This window comes from Haliotis rufescens, unplaced genomic scaffold, assembly GCF_023055435.1.
Source record: "Haliotis rufescens isolate VD_foot unplaced genomic scaffold, xgHalRufe1.0.p SCAF_11, whole genome shotgun sequence".
Classification (NCBI taxonomy): domain Eukaryota; kingdom Metazoa; phylum Mollusca; class Gastropoda; order Lepetellida; family Haliotidae; genus Haliotis; species Haliotis rufescens.
Genome location: NW_025963791.1, coordinates 38,629,360 through 38,656,138, shown reverse-complemented (window position 1 = coordinate 38,656,138; position 26,779 = coordinate 38,629,360). Strand labels below are relative to the sequence as shown.

At 39.5% G+C, this 26,779-nt stretch overlaps 1 protein-coding gene across 4 annotated transcripts in view; it reads left to right on the top strand.

The window, feature by feature from the left end:
* Positions 1-5,114: 5,114 nt before the first annotated feature.
* LOC124149378 (voltage-dependent calcium channel gamma-7 subunit-like) overlaps positions 5,115-26,779 on the top strand; it is a 61,331-nt gene continuing 39,666 nt past the window's right edge. The window contains exons 1-2 of one of the 4 annotated variants that reach the window (XM_046520916.2): positions 5,115-5,876; positions 26,596-26,646. In XM_046520916.2, coding sequence (XP_046376872.1) covers positions 5,681-5,876; positions 26,596-26,646 — 247 coding nt within the window. In that variant the 5' untranslated portion in view covers positions 5,115-5,680. Of the gene's footprint in view, positions 5,883-26,595; positions 26,647-26,779 lie in introns of all 4 variants that reach the window. The other 3 variants (XM_046520915.2, XM_046520918.2, XM_046520917.2) reach the window with 3 other exon arrangements.

Genomic DNA, 26,779 nt, shown 5'->3' with positions numbered 1-26,779 from the left:
TTTCTAGCGAGCTGTTGGAAAGGGCATTTCAAGGCTAGCTGTTGGTCAGGACATTGCCAGCTGGTGGACAGTGCCAGGCTAGCTGTTGGGCAAATCAGCCTTGATCAAGGAGGTGCTCACGTTCAAAGATTTAACACCAAACGCTTCATCAAAACCTCTGTTGAAATGTCCCTTGATCTTATTCGCAGGAACATGTCTTTCACAAGAATTTCTAAACGTTTTTCCCATTTCGTAATTAATCCAGATCCTGTGAACCATAAAAGGGTAATAAATTACTCTTTTAACATATTTTTTAAATGTGTTAAACTAAATGCTAATGGGTACTGTGTATCCATAAAGAGATCGTGTTAACTGGAATATCTACTACAGAAGCCCATAACGTTGATTTTCTATGAGGTTCAAGGCAAGCTAGTTGACAAAACTCCGTATAGCTGCCATAATGAATTCTCACGCTCCACGGCATTTTCTGATGCACTTCAAATATCATTAACGTAATATAGACAGCATTGCTGACGTAATGTCTCATGACGTCATGTTAGTAATCACGTTACTTCGTATCAACATTCCACTGTTCTAAAAACAGAAGAAACTCCCCCACAACGCGCGTTCATAGTGTGTATATTGGGTATGTACCTTCGTGTGTGAATTCGACTGACTTTACTGCCATCGTGTCAGCATTGATTCATTTCGTGATCTGGAGATCTAAAAGTGTTGATTAAACTTTAATAAAATCAGTCGAAGACAAACCCCCATGTTGTACTCTCTCTATATATATTACCAACACAGACACGGATATCAGTTCATTTATCTCCATTATTCTCACGGAGCCTATTGTTCTTTACTGATTTGATATCTCGCGCTAGTTGTGTAGACTGGTTTTCTGTGTGAAGTTAGATAACGTAACGTCATAATAACGCACATGTGTACATAGTTTGTGACGTCGTTCCAACAATCGATTTTTTTAGGACAAGACTTTTTTTTATAATTTCGTCGAAACATTTGCGTCAGGACAATCTTAATTCACACAGGCCGGATAATCAGTGATTCCTCTTTATATCAATCTCGTAGTTTATGCTGATATTAGGTATTATATATTGATTATGTCACAGTGTGGAAATGACGTGGGTGGAAATGACGCAATGTCCACAAAATATGACGTCACATACCACATCGACTTTTTATCTACGCTGCTCACAGAATTAGCAGTTCTTACTGTCTTGGATAGCTTCATATAGAGAATTCAAAAATAGAAGGTTTTCTTAGGAAACCTTATTAAGTAAGAATCGACGAGTTTGTGCCGCAGTTCGATTGAATGACAAAACGTTATTGAATGGAATTTGATACCCGGGATGTTTCTTGACTATTCACTGCGTATTAATGCTTTATCTTACAGATATATTTTCTTTAACCTCCTGATATTGATATAATTATCATAGTTTCACAAATATTGGCAACAGAAGAAATACGTACTATTTAAAGTTTTCAGTAGCATAATTATATTGAGTCCACGATGACGCTAAAGCTTCCCAGTGTGACGACAGGACTGTACATAGCAGTACCACTGAAAAATTCCGATAAATAGTACGATGAGTTTGGACGTGACGCATTTCAAAATGAAGCTTCGAATACTCAATAGACTTAATGAAGTCCTTTGTATTCTACGCGAGAACAGTTTGATATTTAACACCCTCGGCTGACACTGTCAGTTCTGCGGAAATTTCAGTGTATAAATAGTCAATAACAACCGCAAATCGAAAGAAATCATGATTTATCTCCATATTGCATGCGATTGTACAGTAAACCAAATCTATAAAAAAAATTAATATGTGAACTTGTTGTCAGATAAACATGTCACATTATCACTAGTCACCACTCTGTCACCGTTATCTGTTGTTTAAACAAGAAGACATATGCGTGTATGTTATCTGCCAGACGGTTTTCAGTGAAATCAAGGATGCTTTAAATTTATTATCAAGGATGCTTTAAAATTATTAATACAGATCCTTTTTAACAGAAAAATCGATTTCCGTCACAACCGCGTGATCCCGAGTATCGTCCTCGACTCGGTGCTCGTATCGCGTCAGGAAACAGCCGGCTTTAAACCGATTTCTAGTACAATTAACTGGCACACAAGAGCATTCGAGACAATTGGTCGCCTGCAACTATGACGTGAAGCTACTAATGACGTTTATTAACTTTATGCTTGACAGTTTGTCTTGACTTGGGCACGAGCTTCCTCGCTCAACACACGTGTCTTCGACGTAGGCCGAGAGACACGCTCAGAGAAATGATTGCATCTCATTGGCTGATTGAAGTGTCATGGAAAGGTCACGGAGGTCAGCACACCCGGTGTCCTGTCAAAGCTGTACATGTGTTACGTCTATCAGCTGAGGGAAATCGTGTCGGAGATCCATTTATTATTGCTAATGTGGTTTTGATTATAACTAATTTTCACTTTTATGTTGATATGAGACTACGAAATCGTGATATTCCTGAAATATTACAACAGTCAATAAGAGAATGTACGTGATCATTTGCAACACGAATAATTCATGTTTCCCTAACTGTAACATATTTATTCTCTTTTATCATGTTTTATCACAACAGAATAACATGTTTCACGCATTTTCCACAAATAATGCTGCACATGTTCGTATTCCGTAAATTAATTTTGTTGTAAATGCAAAGATGTTTTGACGATATTGACAAAATTCGGTTTGAATGGTATCATCTGACATTTCTATTAAGATAAACACACAGTTATTTTTCATTGTCACTCCTTTCTTCTATACCGACACTTTTCCAAATCGTACCTGAAGATGGTATTGATGTATATGTTTCATCAAGTTTATCAAATATATGCCACAGCGGAATTGACATACTATTTAGCAACTTTGGCCCCCGAAATTCATTTCTATACTAACGATTAAATTGCATTGTCCATTAGTACTTTTCAAAGAGTATTATGGTTAAATGTGATGTCATATGGCAGTGAGAAAGTACTAGGGTTGTTGAATTCTATGCCGCTTTTAGTAATATTCCAGTGGCATCATGACAAGACAAATTCAGAAACCAGAAGCTCTGGCGTGAACCTTTTAACCACACGGGTATCTCGGCGCTCCAAGTAGGTGAAGTGAAAACAGGATTTGACGTCGCGTCACTTGATTGGGGCGTGCATGCACGTGTATGTGTGTCTGTGGTCGTTGTGTATACACCATTCAGACACTGTATACTCCGAGCCGACCAGTTCTTGTTTTTTTCCAATCAATAACGAGCCATAGGCAGGGTAACAACAAGTACTATATTTCGAAATCATTGGGTATGACGCGTCCCGGGTTTGAACTATCGAACTCTCTCCATGCATATGTTCTTATCCACAAGATCACACAGGTGGCCGCTAAAAACATATGAATACCTATATACGGATGACGCTTTTCCCCCTCAAAGAACAGTGATATACAGATGGTGGTTCGAAAACAAAAATGATTAATCTACAGTATCCATTTGTACGTACCTTAAACATATCCGTTGCCGTAACATAAATGGGATCGTCCTTTGGCAGCCGTATTGTTGACATCAATGATTCAGACAGCTCGGAAAACACTTTAATTTAACACCGAAACATAAGTATCAAATTATTGCCTTTTCTACCATGTTGAATCTCAACGCTCATCAGTCATCATCTAAAATTGAAACATGGAGATTATTTCACAGGAGCCAAAACGAGCATGTTGAAGACAAAGGGAAAATAGTAAAATAAAGAACTTAACAACGCATATTTTGTCGTTTTTATGTAACAGTTGTAACCCTGACCCAGCATGCCTGGTATAGGCTCCCATCACGTGTATAGATAGATCCAGTCACAATTACATACAAACCCTTTCATTCAATTTAACGTAGCGGATAGCTTGTCACGTAGCGCGACTGAAGCAATTGACGATGTTGTTGCAGCCCACGTTGCGCTATCCAATGGCGTTGATAACTGTCCATGTCGACTACAATTCTAACGGTTAATTCGTGACAATCCCAATTTTCAGGCAATAACAATTTACATAATCGTGAGCTATAATGCAGAAATCAAGGAAGGAGAACTTTCGTAATTCAAGTTTTTCCTCCCCTGCAAACAATACAACCATGTTGGAACGTGTTGCCCACGCAAATAATGCGCACGCATTACCTTAAAGGTCGTAATGGGCCTAGAAGTAGACTCGAGAGTATTTCTTTAGTGTGGTTGTTAATTTTAGTACCACGTACACGGAGAGAAATGGTATTATCATATTGGAGATCTAGACATGTATTGAAGAAGCGTTTCTGTCCATAGACTATCCGGCTTAGGCTATCTTGCAGCTGCAGATGATAGATCAAAATAATATTTTCAAATTTATTTTCTGTAAAACGGCATCGACAGATTGTAAATATTTCTATTTTGTTTCATACAGGGTAACCTTTGCACATTTTAGTAATACTATCATTTAATAGTTGCACACATGTATCATTTGTCGGTTGCATTATGGGATTACACAAGTATACGTAATATTGTCAGAATCCATTTTAATTTCATTAAAATCAACTCAAATCTTTTTCTGAGATTTTCTTTCTTTCCACAAAACCGATGCAGACCAACTAAAACGCCAACAGGAAAATTCCCAAAGAGTAATTGATTCAGTGACAGATTCCAATACTTGACAATCTTGAAAAATAATTAGTACTTTCAGAGGTGTCAATTCCAGCATTAATCCCGTGCTTCTGATAAACCATTATTGATTGTCAGCATTCCTAATGAAAAGTCACACCTAACTCTAACTCTGCCTTCACCAACAGCACGGCTGAAGCACGCGTGTTTATAAAAATGACAATAACGTTAGATACGACGAAAGGCATTCGCCATAGAAAAATCCTTAATGTGTTTGTCAATAATTGTTTATAACGTTCTCCGTCATCCCCATATTTCTGAAGCCAACAGATCCTTCTCCCAGCGCTGTATAAAGTGTGTATGGCACAATTACCGACCCATTACGCGACTAGAAGGTCGAGAGCGCCTAATTTGGACGTTACAATGAGGGAGTCTTGCAACAAACTTCGAATCTCAGAGGACTTTGAAGCTAATTCCCGCGCATGCGTGCATATGCAATAAGGCCCGGCCATGCCTTCCGCTGGGGCCGACTTGTAATGGTTTTCACGCCGACACAGCCGATGTTGGCGATCTTTTCTCGAACGGAGTATGGCGTCAATCCCTACTGTTAGGATTACACCGGCTGGAAATGTTCGACCGGGAGATAGAGTGATTTGCGTTTAGCTGGAATGAACGTCGATTTATAGTTAGCCTCCATTCTCCTTTGCCGTGATGTCTGCAGTCGAACTCGCCATGAGCTGGGGCCCTGTCTATTAGATGCCTGACTATCTCTGCCAACAGTATTCTACCACCGTTACTATGCTGACGACAAATTCCTCGTCTTGGTGTATGCAAAGGCACGGATCAAAACGTTGAAGCTAACCCGTTGGGAGATTCATCGAGTGGTACTATTTCACATATGAACAAGAGGTAAGGCCCTACCCCTTTGTTTCAAGATACACCGATGTATTGGCTTCTGTGGATCGTAAGTGGCCAAATTCGAACGGATATAGGGATATGCATTTCCCCGGTATCTGAGGTGTGTCTAGAGATATCGCTACTTAGACGATGGACTGTTGTTCTAAGAAAAGACTACTAACCGTCATGACGAGCATTTGTGCGTGTGCGGCATTCGGCTTACTTTGCATCGCCGTTGCCACAGATTACTGGCTATATACTGAAGAGAAGAAAAAGGAATCCGAATTTAACACAACTACCCCCTTGTACCGGAAAGTTTACTCAGGACTGTGGAGAAAGTGCGAAGGTAAAGGTAGGTTCTAACGCCTTCTGTGGCCTCGTTATTTCTTCTTTCCACTCTGAGGTGTCTATGTGTAATTTCCACGTCTCCTTAACTCAGTACCAGTCATTTCGACTCGCTGCCAGCAGTAATTCCTGCCGCGGCTGCATCCTCTCATCCCTCGATTCATCATCTTTAGTACAGATAAAGACTTGTAAACCATGATCAATCATCTTCAACATACATCTTCTCACGCATTAAGGCATTAGTTTTTTTAAACCAGCCTCCAGTAGAATGAAAATGTTACCACCTTCTCTGAGAAAATGTTAAACGGTTTCTTTAGGATTCAATTACCCACTGTTCGGTCTTTCGCTACTGCTGAAGAGCCTGTGATTCTTATCTATCTAGTTGGGCGTAAAATTAGACCATTCGTGCTTTGCTGAGAGCTCTACAGAAGCGGTAATCACTCTATCAAATGTCGTGAGATGGTTGGGGGTGGTTAGGAAAAGCGAGAGCATGACCTGCTCTTGTTTGTAACCAGAGTCGTAGAGGATGGTTGACAATGTTTGCCTTACATCAATCATTAATGCAGAGACTTGCAAGCGTTTCACACAGACGAACCGGTCTATCTGAAGCAAACGCCTCAGCGCCGTCAGTGCGATGAATCTTTTCAAATGATCACGTGACCATTCTGATTTATCTTCTGTGAATGGAGAGGCAACATTCCAGTTTCGTGTACCCGAATGGTTTCTTGATAATCGCACCGAGGGCGTTAATATATATGTAAATGGTTGGTTTTATGTAATGATGGAATAGTATCGAAGAAACAGCACCGATGAAATTACCACATCTTCGAAACATTCGCCTTCGCCGAACATAATAAGGATATACGTTTTGACACACGAGACTCGTAGCATTATTGATTGGAGTTCTTTCTCCATTCACGACTATATGTTCGCACCTGCAACTAACCATTCGCATATAATTATCATCAAGTAAATCCTGCTTCCTGCAGTCAATTTAAATAAAGACTTCACCACCAGAGTATAATCAGCCTCGATTAACCTCTGAAGCAGATTCCACAGGGCGTAAAAGCTAAAATATTGTTGAAAATGATATGAATGGGTCACCGAAAATCAGTGATGACACCAGGTTTTTCGCAAAAAGGAAACACATGTCCTGCTCTACCGGTAGTTCAAGTTCAACCGAACACTACATATAAAAGAAACCCAACACCCCTCTCCGGAATCCCTCTGGTTTGCAGAATTTCTGTAAAAAAAGTCATTTTTAAATGCTAAAGCCTTGTAATGATGAAATGCATTCAACATCATCAGCAATTTTGTTGACTAATTAACCAATGTGGTAACACAACCAATGCATACACACACAATGAAGGTGAGTTCCAATCAGGAACTACAATAACTGAGTTATAAATCATATTCATGATATGCATGCGACTCAAAGATATCGGGAGGCTGCTGATGGATTCCCACCAGAATCCCTGATCACGCCGGTTGGAAAGGTGAACGACCTGCAGACTATCCAAGTTACTGGGGAATCTTCGTCAATGACCAGAGCGTCGAAGAGGGCATTGATGAAGTGTTCGTCTCAGCTGCAGTGTATGAAGATTGACAATGGATGACCACAGAGCCTTCATTAAAACAACACTCACTGGCATGTACTGTGGTTTAATAACGATAACGAATATTTTATGTCCAGAATTATTGGATCTTATAATGGATGTTTTAGCAAGACGTCATATCAACGTATATTGACTTGTGCGTGATTACTTTGGAGTATATAATGTTACATGTATTTAGGTATGCTAATGAACCCTGTAACATTAGAATGGATAACATGAGTATATGATTAAATCATATTTCATAATTAATAAACACACATGATTACTATAACTACAAGTCAAAATCATGACGGTTAGGTAAAAAAGGGACAGAAAGTATTGATATTTTATTTAAGGAACCATTTTAGACGCCAATGTCTTAAAATATTCACTTCAATCACTGTCTGCAGCACAGGACCACCTGGCCCCAGAATCATAGTCTTGCGGTATGTATATGGGTTATGTGATGGTGGGGTTATATAAATGGACATACTACAGCGTAAGGAGAGTTACATATATTGCCTAGTATAAGCATGGCAAGATAATGGTTAGATATACTAATATCTACACTTACCGGAAATTCTTACAGGGGATATAAGGGAGTCAAATGATAAATATATATCATATATATCAGGTGAAATACAGCCAGTCGGGTCTAGGTAAAGGTAGTTGGTGAGTTGGGTTTAACGCCGTTTTGAAAAGTATTCCAGTATCACTGCGTGTCAACTTAATGATGGAGGAAAGCCCGAAGTAATGCAAGCCTTCGACGTTCACCAATTTGGTGAAACCCACGGGTATGGTGGTGACAAATCAAGAAATATAATCGGAGTAAATCGGGATTTGAACCCACAATCATAGGTTTCGGGCGTTCCCAATGGAAAACAGCTAATTGCGACTTGGTCACCCGTGCCATCAGCTTATAGTAATACATCACTACAATGATTGTGACACCCTTGTTTATTCCTCAGGTGCGAGGGGCGCTTGGGTAGCGTTATGGTGTAGCCTAATGGATTAAGCGTTCGCTCGTCACGCCGTAGGACGAGTTCGATTCAACATACACATACGATGTGTACAGGCAATTTCTGTTGTCCTCGCTGTAATATTGTTGGAATATTTGCTAAATAGCGGCATAAAACCATACTCACTTAATTGCGACTACATCAAGTTCAGATTTAGACATATTTGTCGTGTACCTGTCGTACGCTCGACTTTGTATTTGATAAATACAGAGCTGCATTGAGCGTCCGTAAAACTGTCTCTCGTGAAATCTGTACTGTAAATTATATTAGGGTATTAAGGCGACTGCTTGTCGTAAGAGGCGACTAACGGGATCGGTTGGTCAGGCTCGCTGGCTTGGTTGATGCATGTCATCGTATCCCATTTGCTTGGATCGATGCTCATCACATCAGTCACTGGATTGTCCAGACTTTATTATTTACAGACCGCCGTCGTATAGCTGGAATATTGCCGAGTGCGGCGTTAAACAACAAACAAACAAACAAGTTAACCTTATTTTATAATAGTTCCATAGTATAGTAAGACAAGCATTATACAACACACATTGTGCACGAAGCAAGTAACCTGATGACGCAAAAGGAACTTATAACGTGATGGAAGAACTGACCCATATTTTGTGAATCAATATAATAATATAGTGCTAAGAGGTGCCCATATACATACTCCTAATATGCATTGTACATGACTTCACATGGGGTACGATATGGGAATACATTTCACAAAGGTGCTGTACACATGGGATGTCTTGTTAAAGCCTCGATGACTAGCTATATTAATAGATAAAGGGGAAAGGCAATTAAAGGAAAAATACGGATGAAGTTTGTTTAATTATTTCATGTGCATTAAGACGTGAACCACCATCCAACACATAACGCTGTAAGACAAAAAATACCTGCATCTTAGCTGGCTATTGTACGATTTGGATTTACGGGTGGCACAATTGTCTAAGATGTAGTGTACGTTAGGGATATATGTGTCCCCAGCTGTGCAAGTGTCTCTAGTGGTGTGTTCGAGACAAGATTCACCCCGATTACAATCCAGTGTTTCTCAGCATCTTGTGGATTAAAACCGTCACGTTTTAGATACCTACAGTCTTAGTTTTCTAACGACATGACGCTGATATGTACAAACATGGTGGAATACTGTTAGCACCTACCTTAAGACCACAGTCCTGTACTGTGAAATAATCACTGAATGACACCTAACAATAAGAACCGCTTAAAATAAATTGTTACGGACTACCTGAACGTTCAGGAATAGAATCTCATCAGAGACAACAGTCCAGTGGATACCGAACAACGTCTTCATTGGACTGAAGAGAGTGCAATGTCCCAAGAATGGAGCATGGCATACATTAGTATCTTTCAAATGTGAACCAGAATAAACCAAAGACTGTCACGACAATCAGTTTTATTCAGCAGGTTAATGTGTTTTGTTTTCCTGTAATGGCCAGGTTGTTTTGTTAAGTAGCATGGTGTCCTAATGTTACATTCTGCCTTAATTATCCTTTAATCGTATATAGACGATAATGTATATACAGCATAACATCTATTTTAACATATATTATGTAAGGAAGAAAATTTATGGATGTCTACGTCTTTATCATGAGGAACAGAACGTGTCGGAGTTCTTACTCCTTCAATGAAAAACGGTCATGCTCACAGGATGTCATGAATATTACTAATGACGTCCCTAAAATATACAAAAGTAGTGATAATAATTAGGACCATTTGATACGTAAAGGCCGCGGACAATTGTACTAATACCAGCTGCTCAGCAGATGTATTGAATCCATTTGAGTGTGTGTGGCATGTGCAGTGTGACCTTCGTGGTGTAGTTACCTTTGCACAGTAGTGTTTGTTTGTTTGTAACGCCTCCGGGCCGCACAGTAGTGGATTTGGGACAGAGGAAGGGGTGATCATGGAACCTTAATGGCGAATATGTGGCATGGATTTGTTTGCAAATGGCAAGATGCATACTGGTTTGATTGATTAATATGTTTGAACATACCAGTGGTGTATTTCGATCAGACAATACAAATAATGTCTTTGAAATGGGTGAAATGGACTTGACATCCAAATAGTACAAACGAAACTTGTTTATTATTAAAACATGAAACATATTTTAAACATGAAATAATTGACCTTTGAAAGTTCGACAGCAGTTACCATCTGCACTGTACATTTCTAAATGCTTTCTATTAAGTTAAGCATGAATGGATCTGGCGGAATACTTGTTAAGATTTGGCGATAGCGTAGCCTTAGAGATGTTCTGTGATTAACGAGCAACTACTTAATGGGACCGAGGGTAACGTGGACTATGTGATTTACAACTCTGAACACGATCGTGATTAATCTCTGCTGATCCCACTCACTGCCATCGACACAATGTCAGTTGCATGTCAATTGCACGTTTGGTGCAGGAGTTAAACAAGTCATGTGATGTATATATCATTTATCACAGACTGCATTTCACAGTTCTTGTACCTACACAGTAACGTAACATTAAACTTAATATAATATTAATTTTCATTCATGATAATGACAACAGGCGATGAATATCTAGATTAGCTAAATCGGCATGACCTTTGGACAACCTGTCGTCTTAACTAGAGATACCAGAGCACAATTACATCCAGTCATTTATGTTGACATAGTGATTGAAATGGCGGTATTGTGGCACATGCATACATTATACATGGATGGTGATGTTATGTCTACATGATTGGGAACCACTTTTACAATATTTATTCTATTCGTAACATTTGTAACCACACGTTAATTCAATCCCTAAAGTGAGCATCCGAACGTCGGTGTCTGCACAACGTTGATCTGTGTGTCAATCCTTAGAGACATGTTGTAGGTACGATTAACGGGCCCACATTACCTCCCTTCAATAAGATGCTGGGTTCAAGACGTAGTTTATGCTTAAACGCATGTATGGTAATGCTAATCCTGGTCTTCTTAATGGCATCGATTTTGGAAGAACTATAAGACTGAGTGTTTATAACCGATAACAGTATTTGTAGCAGATTTCTATCGGCTTCATTAAAATGGTTCAACATTCAATTTATTGGATAGCCTCAAGGCAAGTCAAGGGTTCAATCGATTTAGGACAAAAATAAATAATCATGCCAAAAACAGCCTTTGAATGGGTTTTATCATTCTTCAGCGATGATAGGCCCAATTCAGAATAATGCGCTATGATAATACATGAATTCTGAAGAACTAATTATTTGTACGTGTCATAAATCATATATCACACGTCCCATGCAAAATTATATTGACTTAAGCCTTCCTGTGCCGACGTAAATACACTGTGATAATGTGTCTTGATAGAAACATGGAACCTTGCAGCGTGTTAAGGTGAACATGACCTACAGTACGCTTGGACTGACGAATTCAAGGAAATAATGTTTTCAGAGCCATCGACAGGTTTGGTCTGGAATATATGAATAGTTAACCGGAAGCTGACGACAACGAAAACCAATTCAACAGACTTTGTGTGTATGTTAATGCAAACAATATCGTTGCATTAACACGTGTAATTTAATACGGAACCGATATTTGGAATATCAGTAGCAATGATTACATCTCCTTGCCAATGTCATTACGGATGTATATTGTCTGATTTTATTCAAGAAACATCGATAAAAAGATAATTTTTCGGAACATTGTATAGTCATTTGTGTGCTTGTTTGTTTTACTTGAAAAGACGCATTTGGTTTTATCAAGATAAATGACAACAGATGGCAAACACCAAACTGTACTTAATTGTTTAGTTATATTAACATATCAAATTGAATCAGCTATTGAATGAAATCCATTCAGCCTCCAAAGCATTACTTCAGATGAATTATGGACAATAAAGTGTAATGTTATCGGAGATCGATCGATGTTCACCACGCCAAGGTGAATTTATGATATAATGAATCGAAACTTGGTGTTATATCGATAATGATGTTTATTCAATAATTCAGTTATATTCTGTCCATTACCATTTGACAGAGTGAAATATGTCCCAGATACCACGTGTGTGTCGTTACACACATGTATGTCACACCATGATAGTACCATGTCCATATTAGGTTAAAACTAACGTAATATGCATTTCGTCATTTCGTATAGTATTAACACCATATTTGGGTATTACAATTTTGCAATTAAGGACTCAAATGCGTCAGAGAGCTTCACTGGTGCCTTATACGGTTATTGCATAGAACGTTTAGAGTGCAGGGAAATATACAAACGAAATTAACAAGATACGTCGATGGTCGAAGTGTGACGTCAGTTTAAGGCTACGACACGACAGCGTACAGCTAAACCGCTTGCAGATTTGTCTCATTTAGACACAGATGCAAAAATACCTGTCACATATTGATAGCGAAGAGTCGTCGCCCACGAGCTCTTTGATAAAGCAGCCACTGGCTTTGTTCCAGAAGAACACTTACAAAGCAATTTGTTCATATTGGTATGAACGTGAAGTGGAACACTGACAAAACTCTTTCTGTTTGTTTAGCGTCCTTACAAAGCGTTCTTTTTGTGTTTAATGTAAATACATTTTATTTTATTATTTTGAGGTAAGCCTGGTGTTCTGGTGGAACACGTGCAGAGTAAATCTGTTAACATGGCAATAAGCCTGCTTTTCCAATGGAACCCTCCGAATTATGAAGTGTAAATGAGTATTGTTTTACGCCGCTTTTAGCAATATTCCAGCAATATCACGGCGGGGGACACGAGAAATGGGCTTCACACATTGTAACCATGTGGGGGACCGAACCGGGTCTTCGGCGTGACGAGCGAACACTTTAACCACTGGCTACTCCACCACCTCTTATTAATTGTGATTAGCCTAAAGGTGTAATCTAGTCAAACACAAACAAGACACATTGCGATATATTTGTCACTCAACTGATTGGTGTACATTATAGTAACGATTAAAGTTTAAAAAAAAATTGCATGAGTTTTTCAGGTAAAATATGTTGTGTATCTTGTATGTAATGTCAGCTGGTGGGCACTTATCCATAAAGAGTGTGGGATTGAGTGAGTGAGGTTTTACGCCGCTTTGAGCTATATTCCAGAAGTATCACGACGGGGGACACCATAAATGGTCTTCATGCATTTTACTCATGTGGGGAATCTAACCGGGGTCTTCGAGCGCTTTAACCACTAAGCTATCCCACGTCCATTATTCATAAAGAAGCCTATCTGATCTACAAACCCCTATCTACAGTATTATGCACCAAAAGCATAAATCAACGAACCATAATATAAGATAAAATATCTGGTTTGAAAAACAAGACGAAAATTGATAAAATAAATTTGTTTAATAATTATTCAAATTAAGGAACCTTTTCTTACATTTTTATAGAAAGAGCAAGTGCACCAGTATGACGTGTTACAGTATAAAAATAATATGATTGAGTCATATTGAAGTTATATATTTGTATAGGTATTCATCAATGTGTTTTTTTCTTTTCTGAGATTCAGCCATGTTTCTGCTCAGAGCAATATGCAGCGTCTGAGCCCTACAAATATACTTCCTTCTGCATTACAGATTCAATTTAGCAAACAAATGTTACAGCTACATTGAATTAGGAGAACAATGATTCCAAACCCTTGTACACATCTAAGCGACGTTTCAGTATCCAGTAGCAAAATAATGATTCCAGTGGAATGGTCATTGGACACACGTCGAAATTGAAGCAATCTCCCTGATAAATGAAATAGGTTTTTGTCTGAATATAAAAGCCAAGGCAATCACGGGCCAAGTGGAATCCGTCACGAACGAACAGAACGCGAACATAACCGGCACTAAGGCATGGTACACTGGGACTCTTTATAGCGGTACTATACCGAGCGAGTGTACCAGTGCTATACATCCAGTACTGATTGATTCAAATACAATGCCTTCGTGCAAGACAATCTTTTATCGTTTTCCTCGTCTGAACTGGTTCGTTACCAAATATACACTGTTCCCGAGTGCGCTCGAGACTGAAACCTTAACTGACCTTTCCGTTACATCCGGGTTGTATTGCTCAGGGTTAATTTGCATATCATTGACTAAGCGTATTGTCTCGCCATTCTATTGTCTAAAGACAGACTAGTGGGAAAAACGCTTACGACCACAAGAGCTGCATTTGGGACAATAGTTGACCATGAGGTCCTTTGACCTTAGGAAATGGTTGGTTGAAATAACGGTTATGTACGCATAGCTTCTGCCGTCGGTGTCTGCTGTCTGTTACATGTTTGGAATGTGTCTGTTACGTGTCTGTTGCGTGTCTGGGAAATATGAACAAAGATCATCTCATTCTTAGCGATCTTGTAGAGTTTCCCTGGGGAGTTGTGGTTGCATATACGAGAGTGAAACGTGACGTAAATACATAAGTATGTTAGCATGCCACCATGAGACGGGGTATATGTCTCTTCATATCCACGTCGCTTTTGAGTTAAAATACGTGGGAGTAAACAATATTGTTATCTGGACGTTTTCGTTTCCGTGCAGTAAAAAAAGACACACACACGCGTCATTGTGTATGTAGAAATCCAAATTGAGTTCATTGTGAAATTTTGAAGTCTTGTAATTTTAGTGTTTTTTTCTTCTGATACAGAGATAAAGTGACAAAACACGTTTCAATAATCATAAGAAATATTGACTCAACACACAGTCGATTGTACGATTAAGATAATATCATAAGCATGTGTTTATGAATCACGATTAATTAGTGATACCAGATATTCGCGAAAATATCAACGTTTCCTGTCCCACTGACGGCCCCGTCACCAATACATGCAAAGGCAAGGCAATTGTAAATATGAAAAAACAAAGGGAGAATAAACCTTTATATCCAGATACCCCACCTCAAGTTACTGATTAGCTCGTCTACATATTTCACTGCATTTTACTAGGTATCAATTATTCGGCAATCCGAAACGTTGCTAATCCAGGCTATGTCACTGTCTCATACCAATTCGTGTTTACGTATTAATGTTTGTCACATAGCTCTGCAAAAATAAAGGTATTTCTTTCAAGTCAAAGATTCTTCGACAATGCTCTTCAATAAATAATATGACTTGTATTATATAACATATTTAGAGAGATCTTGAACATTGAAGTACATATATCACTGCTTTAACCACAAGCATCGCGTATGTCTTTGTTAAACGGGCGACGGTTATCTAGATGTGTACTTTAAATGTACATTAGTAATCTATGGAACCCATTCACATTCACTACCCACGGGAAGATACAACATATTAGGTCAATGGGACACACCAAGGCACGTTGGCCTTGCTAGACGTCATCGCAGGGTAAACTTCGATTTTTTTTCAGAAAACAAGAGTCTTCACATCATACCGTCATAGTTTGATATTTAATAAAAACACTACCAACAATCACAACACAGCACAACCATAAATAAATATTGCATTGAACGTGACCTCATTCCCTACCGAATTTCCAGTCGAACACCCAATTTTTGTAATTTCATCTGTCTAGGAAGATATTGATTATTTGAGGGTACATCTTAAATGAATAATATCCAATTTCTGTTGATACATTTCTTAAACATATCAAACCAAACCGATGATATTATAACCGCGCCTTTATCTAATCTTAAGCATTGGTGGGATATTCATTTCTGAGATTGTAAATTGCCGACCGCGTGGCCTCATGTGTATCCTGGATGTGCCTCCGCTCAGTGGCGTTGCTTAATTACCCTGATCAAGGTGATCTAGTGGTGTTCCTTCCTTGATGGGCCCGAACACAGCTCCTATCGATCGCTTAGTAAGGGTGAGTGTGTGCCTCCACCACCTGGAGAGGCAAAGGATAGAAATTGGCACTGGCTTGTTGGATGACGATAGAGATGGCGGTAGGGGCATTATTCCTTCCCGACGGTGCCTGTGTGTCAGCCATTGTAGATCCAGCATTTAGCCTTGCAGCCTTGGTGCTATACGATCAGTAAGGGCGATGCGTATGTAGCATGGAGATGGAGCATGTGCAATAATAACATATGCAATACCCGTGTGAATAAACAAAATGAGAAACATAATAAATGTAAGAGTGTTATGGAGAATGTGTTTGTTTCTATCAACAATAGTTTTTCAAGGATAGGCTACCTGAACGACCTTTGCATCGAGTTTATGTGCAGTGTGTTGAGATGATAAGCAACCCTGCAGAGTCCTTCGCTTGGATGAAGTCGTCTGACCTGAAAAGTGAAACAGACGGCTTTCTGTTTGCTGCACAGGACAAGTCACTTCCCACTCGAAACCGTTAATGTGTGATTTTGTATCAAAATGTACACATGAAATGTAGATTATGCAAATGAATATAATGAGACTGTCCAACACATTGTCGGTGGACGCCGGGCTTTGAAACAAACACAGCATCTTAAGCGACATGATGGTGTAGGGCCGTCATTTTATAACCGTCTTCGCCATGCTTGTGGTTTTGACACACAGATCCATCCATGGTACGACCCGGAATATGTAGGGGGCGTCATGGAAAATGATAAGTACAAAATTCTTTGGAATAGGCCCGTTTACAGCCTCATACCTGTCCTTTGTAATAAATCCAATGAAATCATTTATATCAATGAATTTTCTGTCCCTTTCGACACTAATGTGAATGGCAAGATTCAGGAAAAACATGGCAAATGTACAGCCCTTTTGACAATCTGGGTAATGCAGAAGGCTGCAGGGTTGGAGAGTCTTCACATTCTCCGAAAAGTTCCGGGTAGGTTCAACTGGGCAGCGCTTCCTGGAAGAAGCCCCATTCGCTGTCTGGGCTGTGTGTAGAGGGGGCTAGGGCCCTGAGCTGATGATGAGCCTAACCAGCCTGACTGTGCCAGGATCACTCCAACCCTCTTTGCTGCATTTATTTTTTATTTTAAACTGTACATAATAGTAATAATAAAAGCGACAAAACCTTTTCCATATCTAAAAGATTCCTCTGCTAAAACCAGAGTCGATTGTTTGATTCCGATTATACCATGAGCATGTGTTATTAATCACTATCATGAGGTCTCGAGGCCATTTTGAGAGTTTGAGTGTAACTAAGTTGCCTTTTCACGGCTATGTATTTTATGAGCTACTGCCAGGTGTGTTACAGTTCAGATTAGTGTATGTTCTATACACAAGAAGTATATTTTTTCACACCGCAGTGTGTATTTCATCACATATATGACGTAAAAACTACAGGACGCTAATTGGGAACCATAATTGTCATTGCTCTACCATGAGAAACCGTAAGTGGAACTGAATGAGTACAACAGAAGAATTCAAAGTAATTTCATAAACCAATTGTGTGAATTTGAATGCCTTTCTTCTGGAATAAACGATGGATGTTTTTCGGATTTCGAGGAGATTTCGAGGCCATTCGCTGAGCGAGGACTCCCGATTAAGAAATTGAAGTGCGGTTCGTGTATGTAGTTAGTTCCGTGTACCACGAAGAACTGGGACAGAGGGTGTCAAGGGTGTTGCGTGTCACAAGTGGCTTATAAGCAGTTATTAGCCATATGATCAAAATAGAAGTTATCTCGGCTCGGAAGTAGTGCCATGCATACTTGAGACGCTGTGACCTCAGATACAAACGGTGCGATGTTAATATAACGTTGCAGAGACACATACATAATGACCTCTTTGACGCAGATGTATTGACCCTTTATGGCGTGATTTATACAGACTTCAGCTGTGTCTGATGTCTGATATGTGTCTGTCATTCTGAGGAGTTCGACATCTGATAGCCATGGCATTCTGATTTTGTCTTATTATCTTTGTCGTCCGATATATATGATATTGCGACATTCGACACAAATATATAATCATATTCATCAACAGAAATATTAGTATGTATCAACACACAAATATATACTCATATTCATCAATAGAACTATTAGTATGTATCAACACAAATATATACTCATATTCATCAATGGAAATATTAGTATGTATCAACATAAATATATACAAATATTCATCAATAGAAATATTAGTTTGTATCAACACAAATATATACACAAATTCTTCAGCAGAAATATTAGTATGTATCAACACAAATATATACACAAATTCATCAACAGAAATTTTAGTATATATCAACACACAAATATATACTCAAATTCATCAATGGAATTATTAGTATGTATCAACACAAATATATACACAAATTCATCAACAGATATATTAGTATGTATCCACATACACATAGATAAATATCCATCAATGAATATAATTTATAAATAGTATAATCAACATACCAATAGATACAGGTATTCATCTCTGGATATATTAATACCATCAACACACAAATAGAAACAGATATTCATCTATGGCAATAGAGCCATTCGTTATCAGGATAAGCATGAATTGCACAAATTGTAAACAGAAAGTTGCCATTTTCCTTGTATGTAGGGTAATGTTCCTGCTCATTGTTCCCTGTTAAGACACAAATAGAGGAAGCCGATAGCCTGAGCTATGTGCAACACGTTGCCTGCCTGAAGACCTCGTCCTTGACATTTCCTCGAGTGATACTTAAGATCCTTAGCAATGCAACGTGGCAAAGAACACCTTCAGCTAGAAAAATAGCCGAACAAATGAATGGGGCGTCTCGATTCTAGTCAATTACCTGCGTCCCCTGTGGACTAGATAAGCCAAGTCACTGATACAGATAACGCAGAGATAGCAAAGTCAGATTCACCCTGATAATAAGCTAATACACTATCAAATGCTACTGGAACTGTTTGGTTCGAGCAATCGCTTGTGAACACGGCCATTGGCGAAATGATCCGCAAGTTTGCATGGGTTTGGCTAGGCTCATCGATTTTAAGCATTCTTCTTCTGTCAAAACTGTCAATTTCTTTCCAGCGGTTTCAGAAATGAGAAGCCACCAGTTCTCTAGAGATAAGGTCGAACCTTGGGAATTTAGGTTGCATGTAGTGGTCAGACTCTAAAAGCAACACCGTCGACTGAAGTCTAATTACCATTGACCGGCTAAAGAAGCTTGGCCGTTACTACTAGACGTTAAAACCATCTGCGCTGCAGCAGAAAGAGGGCTTGAGAAGCGAATTATACCATTCTTTACTGACGGAGCATCTAGTGAAAGCCTATGTTTCTATAGTGATCAAGAAGATAGGTGGTTGTCAGTTGGCAATGTCGTGAACCGTTGGTTGAGGCACATCGACCATGTTGGGCGTCTTTAGGCCTACATTTCACTTTACAGGACTTGAACCTTTGTGGAATTGGGTTAAGTCAAAGAGCAAAGGTGAAAGGGTCCCTCTTCGACACAGAGATGTGGTGAATACTAATTTAGCCATCCTGTAAACCATCGCCGTTTTATCTGAAACTATTGTTGTCTTCTTTCTCCAGTGAGAAAACTGAATTTAATCAATCTTGTGTTGAATTTGCACCAATTGTGCTTACCTCCTTGCTTATACGTTTCTTTATGCATAAAAGTAAGAATTTCTTCACGGATTTGCACAATCAAAATAAGGGAATATGGCCAAGACGTTTGTCTCAGGTTTCAGGTATATCAGAAGAATTCCACGAGCGTCATACTACTCTTGGGCTTATTAAAGCTTTCAAAGCGGTTTATGGAAGACAAGTGGAGCATGAGTAATGCACTTACCTACTTTGACTTGTACAAATGGTAACCGTCTTTTTTCAGGTGAACATTTGAATTGCATTTGCATGTGTTTGTGTCACTGGTTGGGCAGGAACACGTCTACCTGTTGGTAAGCACCTGTTACCATCATTATGTTAATATAGTGATTCATGAACACATATCTATGATAGAGTCTGAATCGCACTATGGATTTATCATTGCGTAAATGTCTTAGCGCTTTCATATATCAATGAGGATCATGACCATTTATTTATTTATTCATTTGCATTTTAAGGGACGTCTTGTACTAGTCTTGTACTAGTCCAGACCAATGTCGGTTTAAAGTGCTAGCCCACTGGGATACCGTGCCAAAGTTTAACATAGATACCAACTCAAACATAGTATACTGACAAACGAATCAGTGATTGTTATATTCCCTTAATACCAAGTACCAGCGAGGGTAACAATAAATACCATCCCCTAACGTCTTTTGGTATAACGCGGCCAGAAATCGAAAAACCGGCCTTCCGCACCCCGGTTTGACACTGTCAACAAGTCCACGGAGGCCTTTCTAACCGTATGAAAGTGAAGTGCAGGTCATATTTGTATTCCTAAATTGCCCCACATAGTTGGTGTGTGTCATGTTGGATCTTAGTAATTCCCATTCCAACATTAATCAAGGTTCACTTTGAAGTTCGTTCATTTAACTCAGAAAACACCAACATTCATATTTGAAACTATTGTTCATATCTGCGTAATACGCCGCAGACCATGACGCCTTCATGTACTTAATCCCCAGTAAAGGGGTGTCAAAATGTTGTCTGAAACCGTAGCAATTATACATTAGCGGATCTGACAAGCTTGCTGTGACCAGCTGAGAAGAGCGTTACTTCGACCAGAGAGTGAATTACAAAATATCGAATTTATCACCATTTAGCCGGACTCCGGGCAATGATGACGAGAACCGTCAGAACCATGGACCCCATAGTGTTAGACTGATTTGGAGGGCCCTGTGAGATGTGGAATTGATTTCAAAGTCGGCTTGCTAGTTTGCACTGTCTTAAAATTAGCTGGATCTCTGTGAGTCTTGAGGGTTGGTGATCAACTCCTTGTCTTAAGCCTGCAGTGTGTGTCTTGTATTCTACTAATGAATTTTACATTATGTAATTTGGATATTCATATTTCAAGATGGTTACAGGGAACACTTCATTAAAATTCTGTGCATAGCGTTTGGTGGTGCGCACCAACTGAAAATCAAGTTATTACCTAGGACATCATATGAACTTTACCAAGTATCTAATTGCAATATGAAGAACTTTGCCAAATGAACTTGGTAGTGCACATTATACAGAAAATGTGTTCAAATGTGTTGCACTTCCATCAAACGATAAAGATTCTTCAAAATGCTAGATAACATTATATGGCTTAAATGTAAGAAGGCGTTTGCTTCTACTAAGTGATATTGAACTGGTGTACACTTTCCATTAACCAGCCACATAGACACCTATAAAATACAACATAATACAACAGTACAACATACATTAAGTCCCAGTCGGTACATGTCCAGACAACTAACCCATAGACTATCATCACGGAACACAATTGTAGAATAAACAACGTCATTTGACAAACGTAGCAGACAAATACTTTATCCAATATCTTAGTACAACACACAAGCTATGTAATAATTTGATTAAAGTACCAAATCAGTAAGTAAGGAAAATGAAGCCGTATCCTTTGAGTTGGGAAAACTGGTTTTATCCCGCAGAATCGATAACACGAGGGACCTTTTCAAAATTGTCAAAATTTGAGAAATGCGGTAGTATGTCTTAACCAGCCCTACTCTGAGGATGACCTTAGATGGATGGCAAAGTCTGGCGAACTTAAATCAATATCCTCATAGTGAGAACTATAGCTTGTTCTGGAAATGTACAATGGCTAGGTGTCTAGAAATTGTCAACGTGTTATGTGGGTATGGAGTCGAATAAAGTCAATTCTCGTTATCTCGAATATTGCGCCTGTATCGAGTTATCCGATGGTTGGGACAAGTTTTGGGGAACATAAATGATGGTTCCATCTGCCAGGTATATCACAATACGTTCACTCTTCATGAGTACGGATGTGTGGCGTCGGCCAACAAACACCTACTTTTTTATGCAAATTATGTGGGTGGCGGGTGCCCCGTAAGGACAGGTCATGCTTACCTTTGTCACGAACATCTTGTGTCATCACTGATATTCAGTGATCCATTCATATAATTTTCACTGCTATTTTGTCCTTTTGCGCCCAATGGAATCTGTTTTGACGGATAGTCGAGAATGGTTAAACGCTTGCGTTGACTTTATATATTTAAGGATATCTCGGTTTAATGAAAATTGTATACTGGATAATTTATTGTTTAATTACATCATAAGATCAGTGAATATCTGCATAACGAAAGTAAAGTTCAGTTGCCGTTTCACGCTTGATGTCGGGTAACTCAAAAGGAGAGACAACTTTCAGAGCTTGACTACACAGACTTAGTTATTTCGACTTAAAGGAAAGGTGGGGGGGGGGGGGGGGGGGGGGGGGGAACCTTGTAATCTTGGGATGCATCTTTAAATCTTCTAAAGCTCATTTCACTTTTTTAGCTATTGGTTTGTATTTCCGGGTTACCAAGGACATATGACTGTCACACGTACTAGAGACCTTTTATCAAGCCAGAAATGCTTTCACTGTGTACGTAGATCGGCCTCACACAATGGTGACCATCAGAGTGAGTGAGTTGGTCACAACGCCGCTTTTAACACAATTCCAGTTGTAGCGCGGGGTGTCAGATTAATGTGGGATGAAAGCCCGGAGTGATGCAAGTCTCAGACGTTTACCACTTTGGTCAAACCCTAGAGCACGGGTATGGTGCTGACAAACCTAGAAATATAATCGGGGCGAACCGGGAGTCGAACCCACAACCATAGGTTTCTGGAGTGCCAAAGGGTCGTAACTTGGACGACTGGGCCACCCGTGCCCCTGGTGACCATCAGAACTTCCGCAATTCTAATTGGCAACTTCTGTCAAAGCATCAAATTCCGGCAATGCCACGTAGTTCTTCTATTACCATTTCACGTGTGTATAATATGTGAATGCTAACACTCCCAGTTTCAAACTGAATTATTCGATATCAATCAATGAAAACATGCCTCTGTTTTCAAAACACAGTCAATTTACCTCCACTTTTGATCATTCCTAGAACACACCATACATCAGAGAAAACAAAGGGACACTTGATATGCTCGTATTTCGCACTGTACGGCCTCCTTCGGGGCTCGGCGTTGTGAGGGCTGGGATAGCTTAGTGGATAAAGTTTTCGTTGGTAATCTTGAAAGCCTAGGGTCGACCGATAATGTGCACGAAGCCCGTATTTATGTCCGGGCAAGTTGTTGCCCAACTGCTAAAACCGGCGTCAAACCTCACTGATCTGATCTGTCCACAAATTCATGGTTTTGCGAGGACAAGAACACTACTTCGCCTGAAACGATCTCTCGACTTAATGGAACTTGTAGTTCGGACAATGTATTGTTGAATTAGATCGTATGATCACTGATTACATGTGTTGGTACAACTAAAGTTCATATCCGGCTGCGGGGTCACCGGTGACCCAGTCGTCTAAGGCGCCGCGATTCGCTGTGCAGAGTAACGTCCCTTGGGCACGCCAGAAACCGATGGTTGTGGGTTCGAATCCCGGTTCGCCCCGATTATGTTTCTAGGTTTGTCAGCACCATATCCGTGCTCGTGGTAAACGTCTAAGACCTGCATCACTTCGGGCTTTCCTCCCACATTAAGCTGACACACCGCGATATAACTGAAATACTGTTCAAAGCGGCGTTAATGAATACTCACTTACTGATTAGATCCGGTTTCCGACTCGACTACGGGTAACACTGGGAGTTCCAGTTTGAACAAAGACTTTAGGTTTGCCCATTTACATAATATTTAAGAGGATATGTATGAAACAATATTGGTCGTCTAGAGGTACATCTCAACGTTATTGATGTTTCAAGTTTTAAGGTTATTGAAGCTTTATTTCAAGGAACCAGTATGGAATGTGCAATTAATCTCATGCCTTATCATCGGCGGTCATATTATACGCCATACGGTAAACTAAGAGAATAAACTAACCATGTTTCTCCTAATATGGTGAGTTGGATCATGTAGGTTCTTATCTTTCACTGGAACTTATAACGGAGGATGTTTCCATTCTTCACGTCGGAAATATTGAAACTTCAATATGCCAGTACATTACGCATCTTTTAAGCATCCTATGCCACAAGGAGTCATTTAGTCCCATTCTAATCCGAACTCGAGGACTAGATGACTACCAAGAGGATACGAAGAGCGGGCTACTATTTCATAATCGGGCCAGACATGTTATTTGATTACAGCGCGATGGAGAGAGGACTCACCAAGTTATTGGGCATCGCTTTCACGCGTAAATAAAGTGCCTCATCTATTATTCTTATATGATTAAACACTTACTTGCAAACGCATTAGAGTGCAGTATTGCATTACCTACGTGGCGCATCAGAGGGTAATAGGGGTCACTCTTCTTCGTGAATTTCCACAACTAGAACTGTCTTATGATGTTACAGTATGTCACGTGGGACACTTGTTGGTGTATTTATGAATGTTAACTGTAACCCGTGTGTGACTGTATTCTGTAACTTTGTAACCCGTGTGTGACTGTATTCTGCAACTTCAAACGCGTGTCTGACTGTATTCTGTGAAATTGATTACCCGTGTCTGACTGCATTCTGTAACTTTGTAACCCGTGTGTGACTGTATTCTGCAACTTCAAACGCAAGTCTGACGGTATTCTGTGAAATTGATAACCCGTGTCTGACTGCATTCTGTAACTTTGTAACCCGTGTATAACTGCATTTCGTAACTTGATAACCCATGTCTGACCGTATTCTGTAACTTTATGACTGTTTTGTTTAACTTTGTAACCCGTGTATGACTGTCTTCTGTGAAATTGATAACCAGTTATGACTGTATCCTGTGACTTGATAACCCGTGTATGACTGTAATATGTAACTTGAAAATTTGGACTGTGTAATGTTTAGTGTGTGTGCGATCGATTTAGTTGAGATATGCACCCAATGATTCTAAGTTCAGCTTGACCATCCCTTGACAACACGGGTGTACAACTGAACTTCGGTTTGTAAAACGTTTATACAAGATTGGACATTGTTATTGCCATGTTCATGGTCTTGTATAAAGCTATCAAATTAATGTACAGAAATGAAGACCTGGTCTAATTAAGTCACTTATGGTACCCAATGTACAATGTTCTTGACGGCATTGCGATTTACAACAAGCAGAACGGAGAAACCAATATAGTTTTATTACCCACAAATTGAGACATAAATCTCAACAGCTTAAAATATGATGAATTAACATTGGTCCAACCACATACACTTGCGAACGTTCCTCTCGCCTTTCTTCCTGATTAAACCCGTCTATGGAAAGAAATAATTCAGTGCCATGCCAAGCAGAAATTCCATTATCCTGCTACAAACCATGGCACCGGCAGGTCTGTAGACGACACGAATTGAGCCTTGCCGTGCACGTGCCAACACAGGCGGGTGCCAAGGCAACCGAGGACCAACTGACCACGAGAATGAACTGACCACTGGGGATTTCGACATGATTTGTAATTTTGTTGTAATGTCACTCGCCATATTGATAAATGAACGGACAAAGGCTTTGAGGAGTAAAATGGGGTTCGCTCTCATTTATAGGGCCTGTCCAAACGTTTCAGAATTCTGAGCTTGGCGGCGTAGCTCCGAGTTGATTAAGTCCCTGGGATTAGTAATTGTGCTATGGGTTCATGCGACTCTATTAGCATGGATTACATTGACAAATTGCTATTGTTGGTGTGTTTAACATCTAAACTAAATCTCGAGAAGACGCAGCAATGGTCGTTAATATCAGCTGAGACGTTAGATCAGTCATGCGCACAACATAAACGCTATCCCCCTTTGTCCGGGTACAGAGACAGAATCCTATCAACGCCTTCTAGCGTTCATAAACAAGCGTCATCAATGGGGCAGGTTCTATTTGTTCCTACATTTGGAAATCAGATTGGTTTGATGTACATAATGTATTCTTGTAGCGTCTGTTTAGTTCATTCTGAACCAATACACATTGTTTATAACAATACGCTCATGGGCTATTTTTACGGTTACCTTGATGTAAAGATTTGACGTTTATCAATTGTTGTTAATACCGACATGCATATATTATTACAGCGCATGTGGTAATCCTGATCGGGATAACGGTAGAATATTGCCACGACGTTTAATTCGATGTCATATTATATCTAGTCAATATTTCAGCATGAAACTATACCTGTGCAATGACCACATGCTCAACTATTGCCTATTTATATTTTTTCAATTCATTTTTTTAATTTCTTTTCTTTCCATGGAAACAATGTAGCCATACTCTCAAACAAATAACATTTGTTTTCAGCCAAAACTGTCCAGGAATACGAATTTCTCCAAGGAAACATGATCCCTCCAGGCTAGTATTTGCTATTATTGTTTTTCGGATTTACATGCCAATATAGTAAGAACATGAACTAAAGTATTGAAGAAGAGGTGGAGACATTTATGAGCAACATCACATTCTAGTTGTTCATGCACTTCCTCCCTCA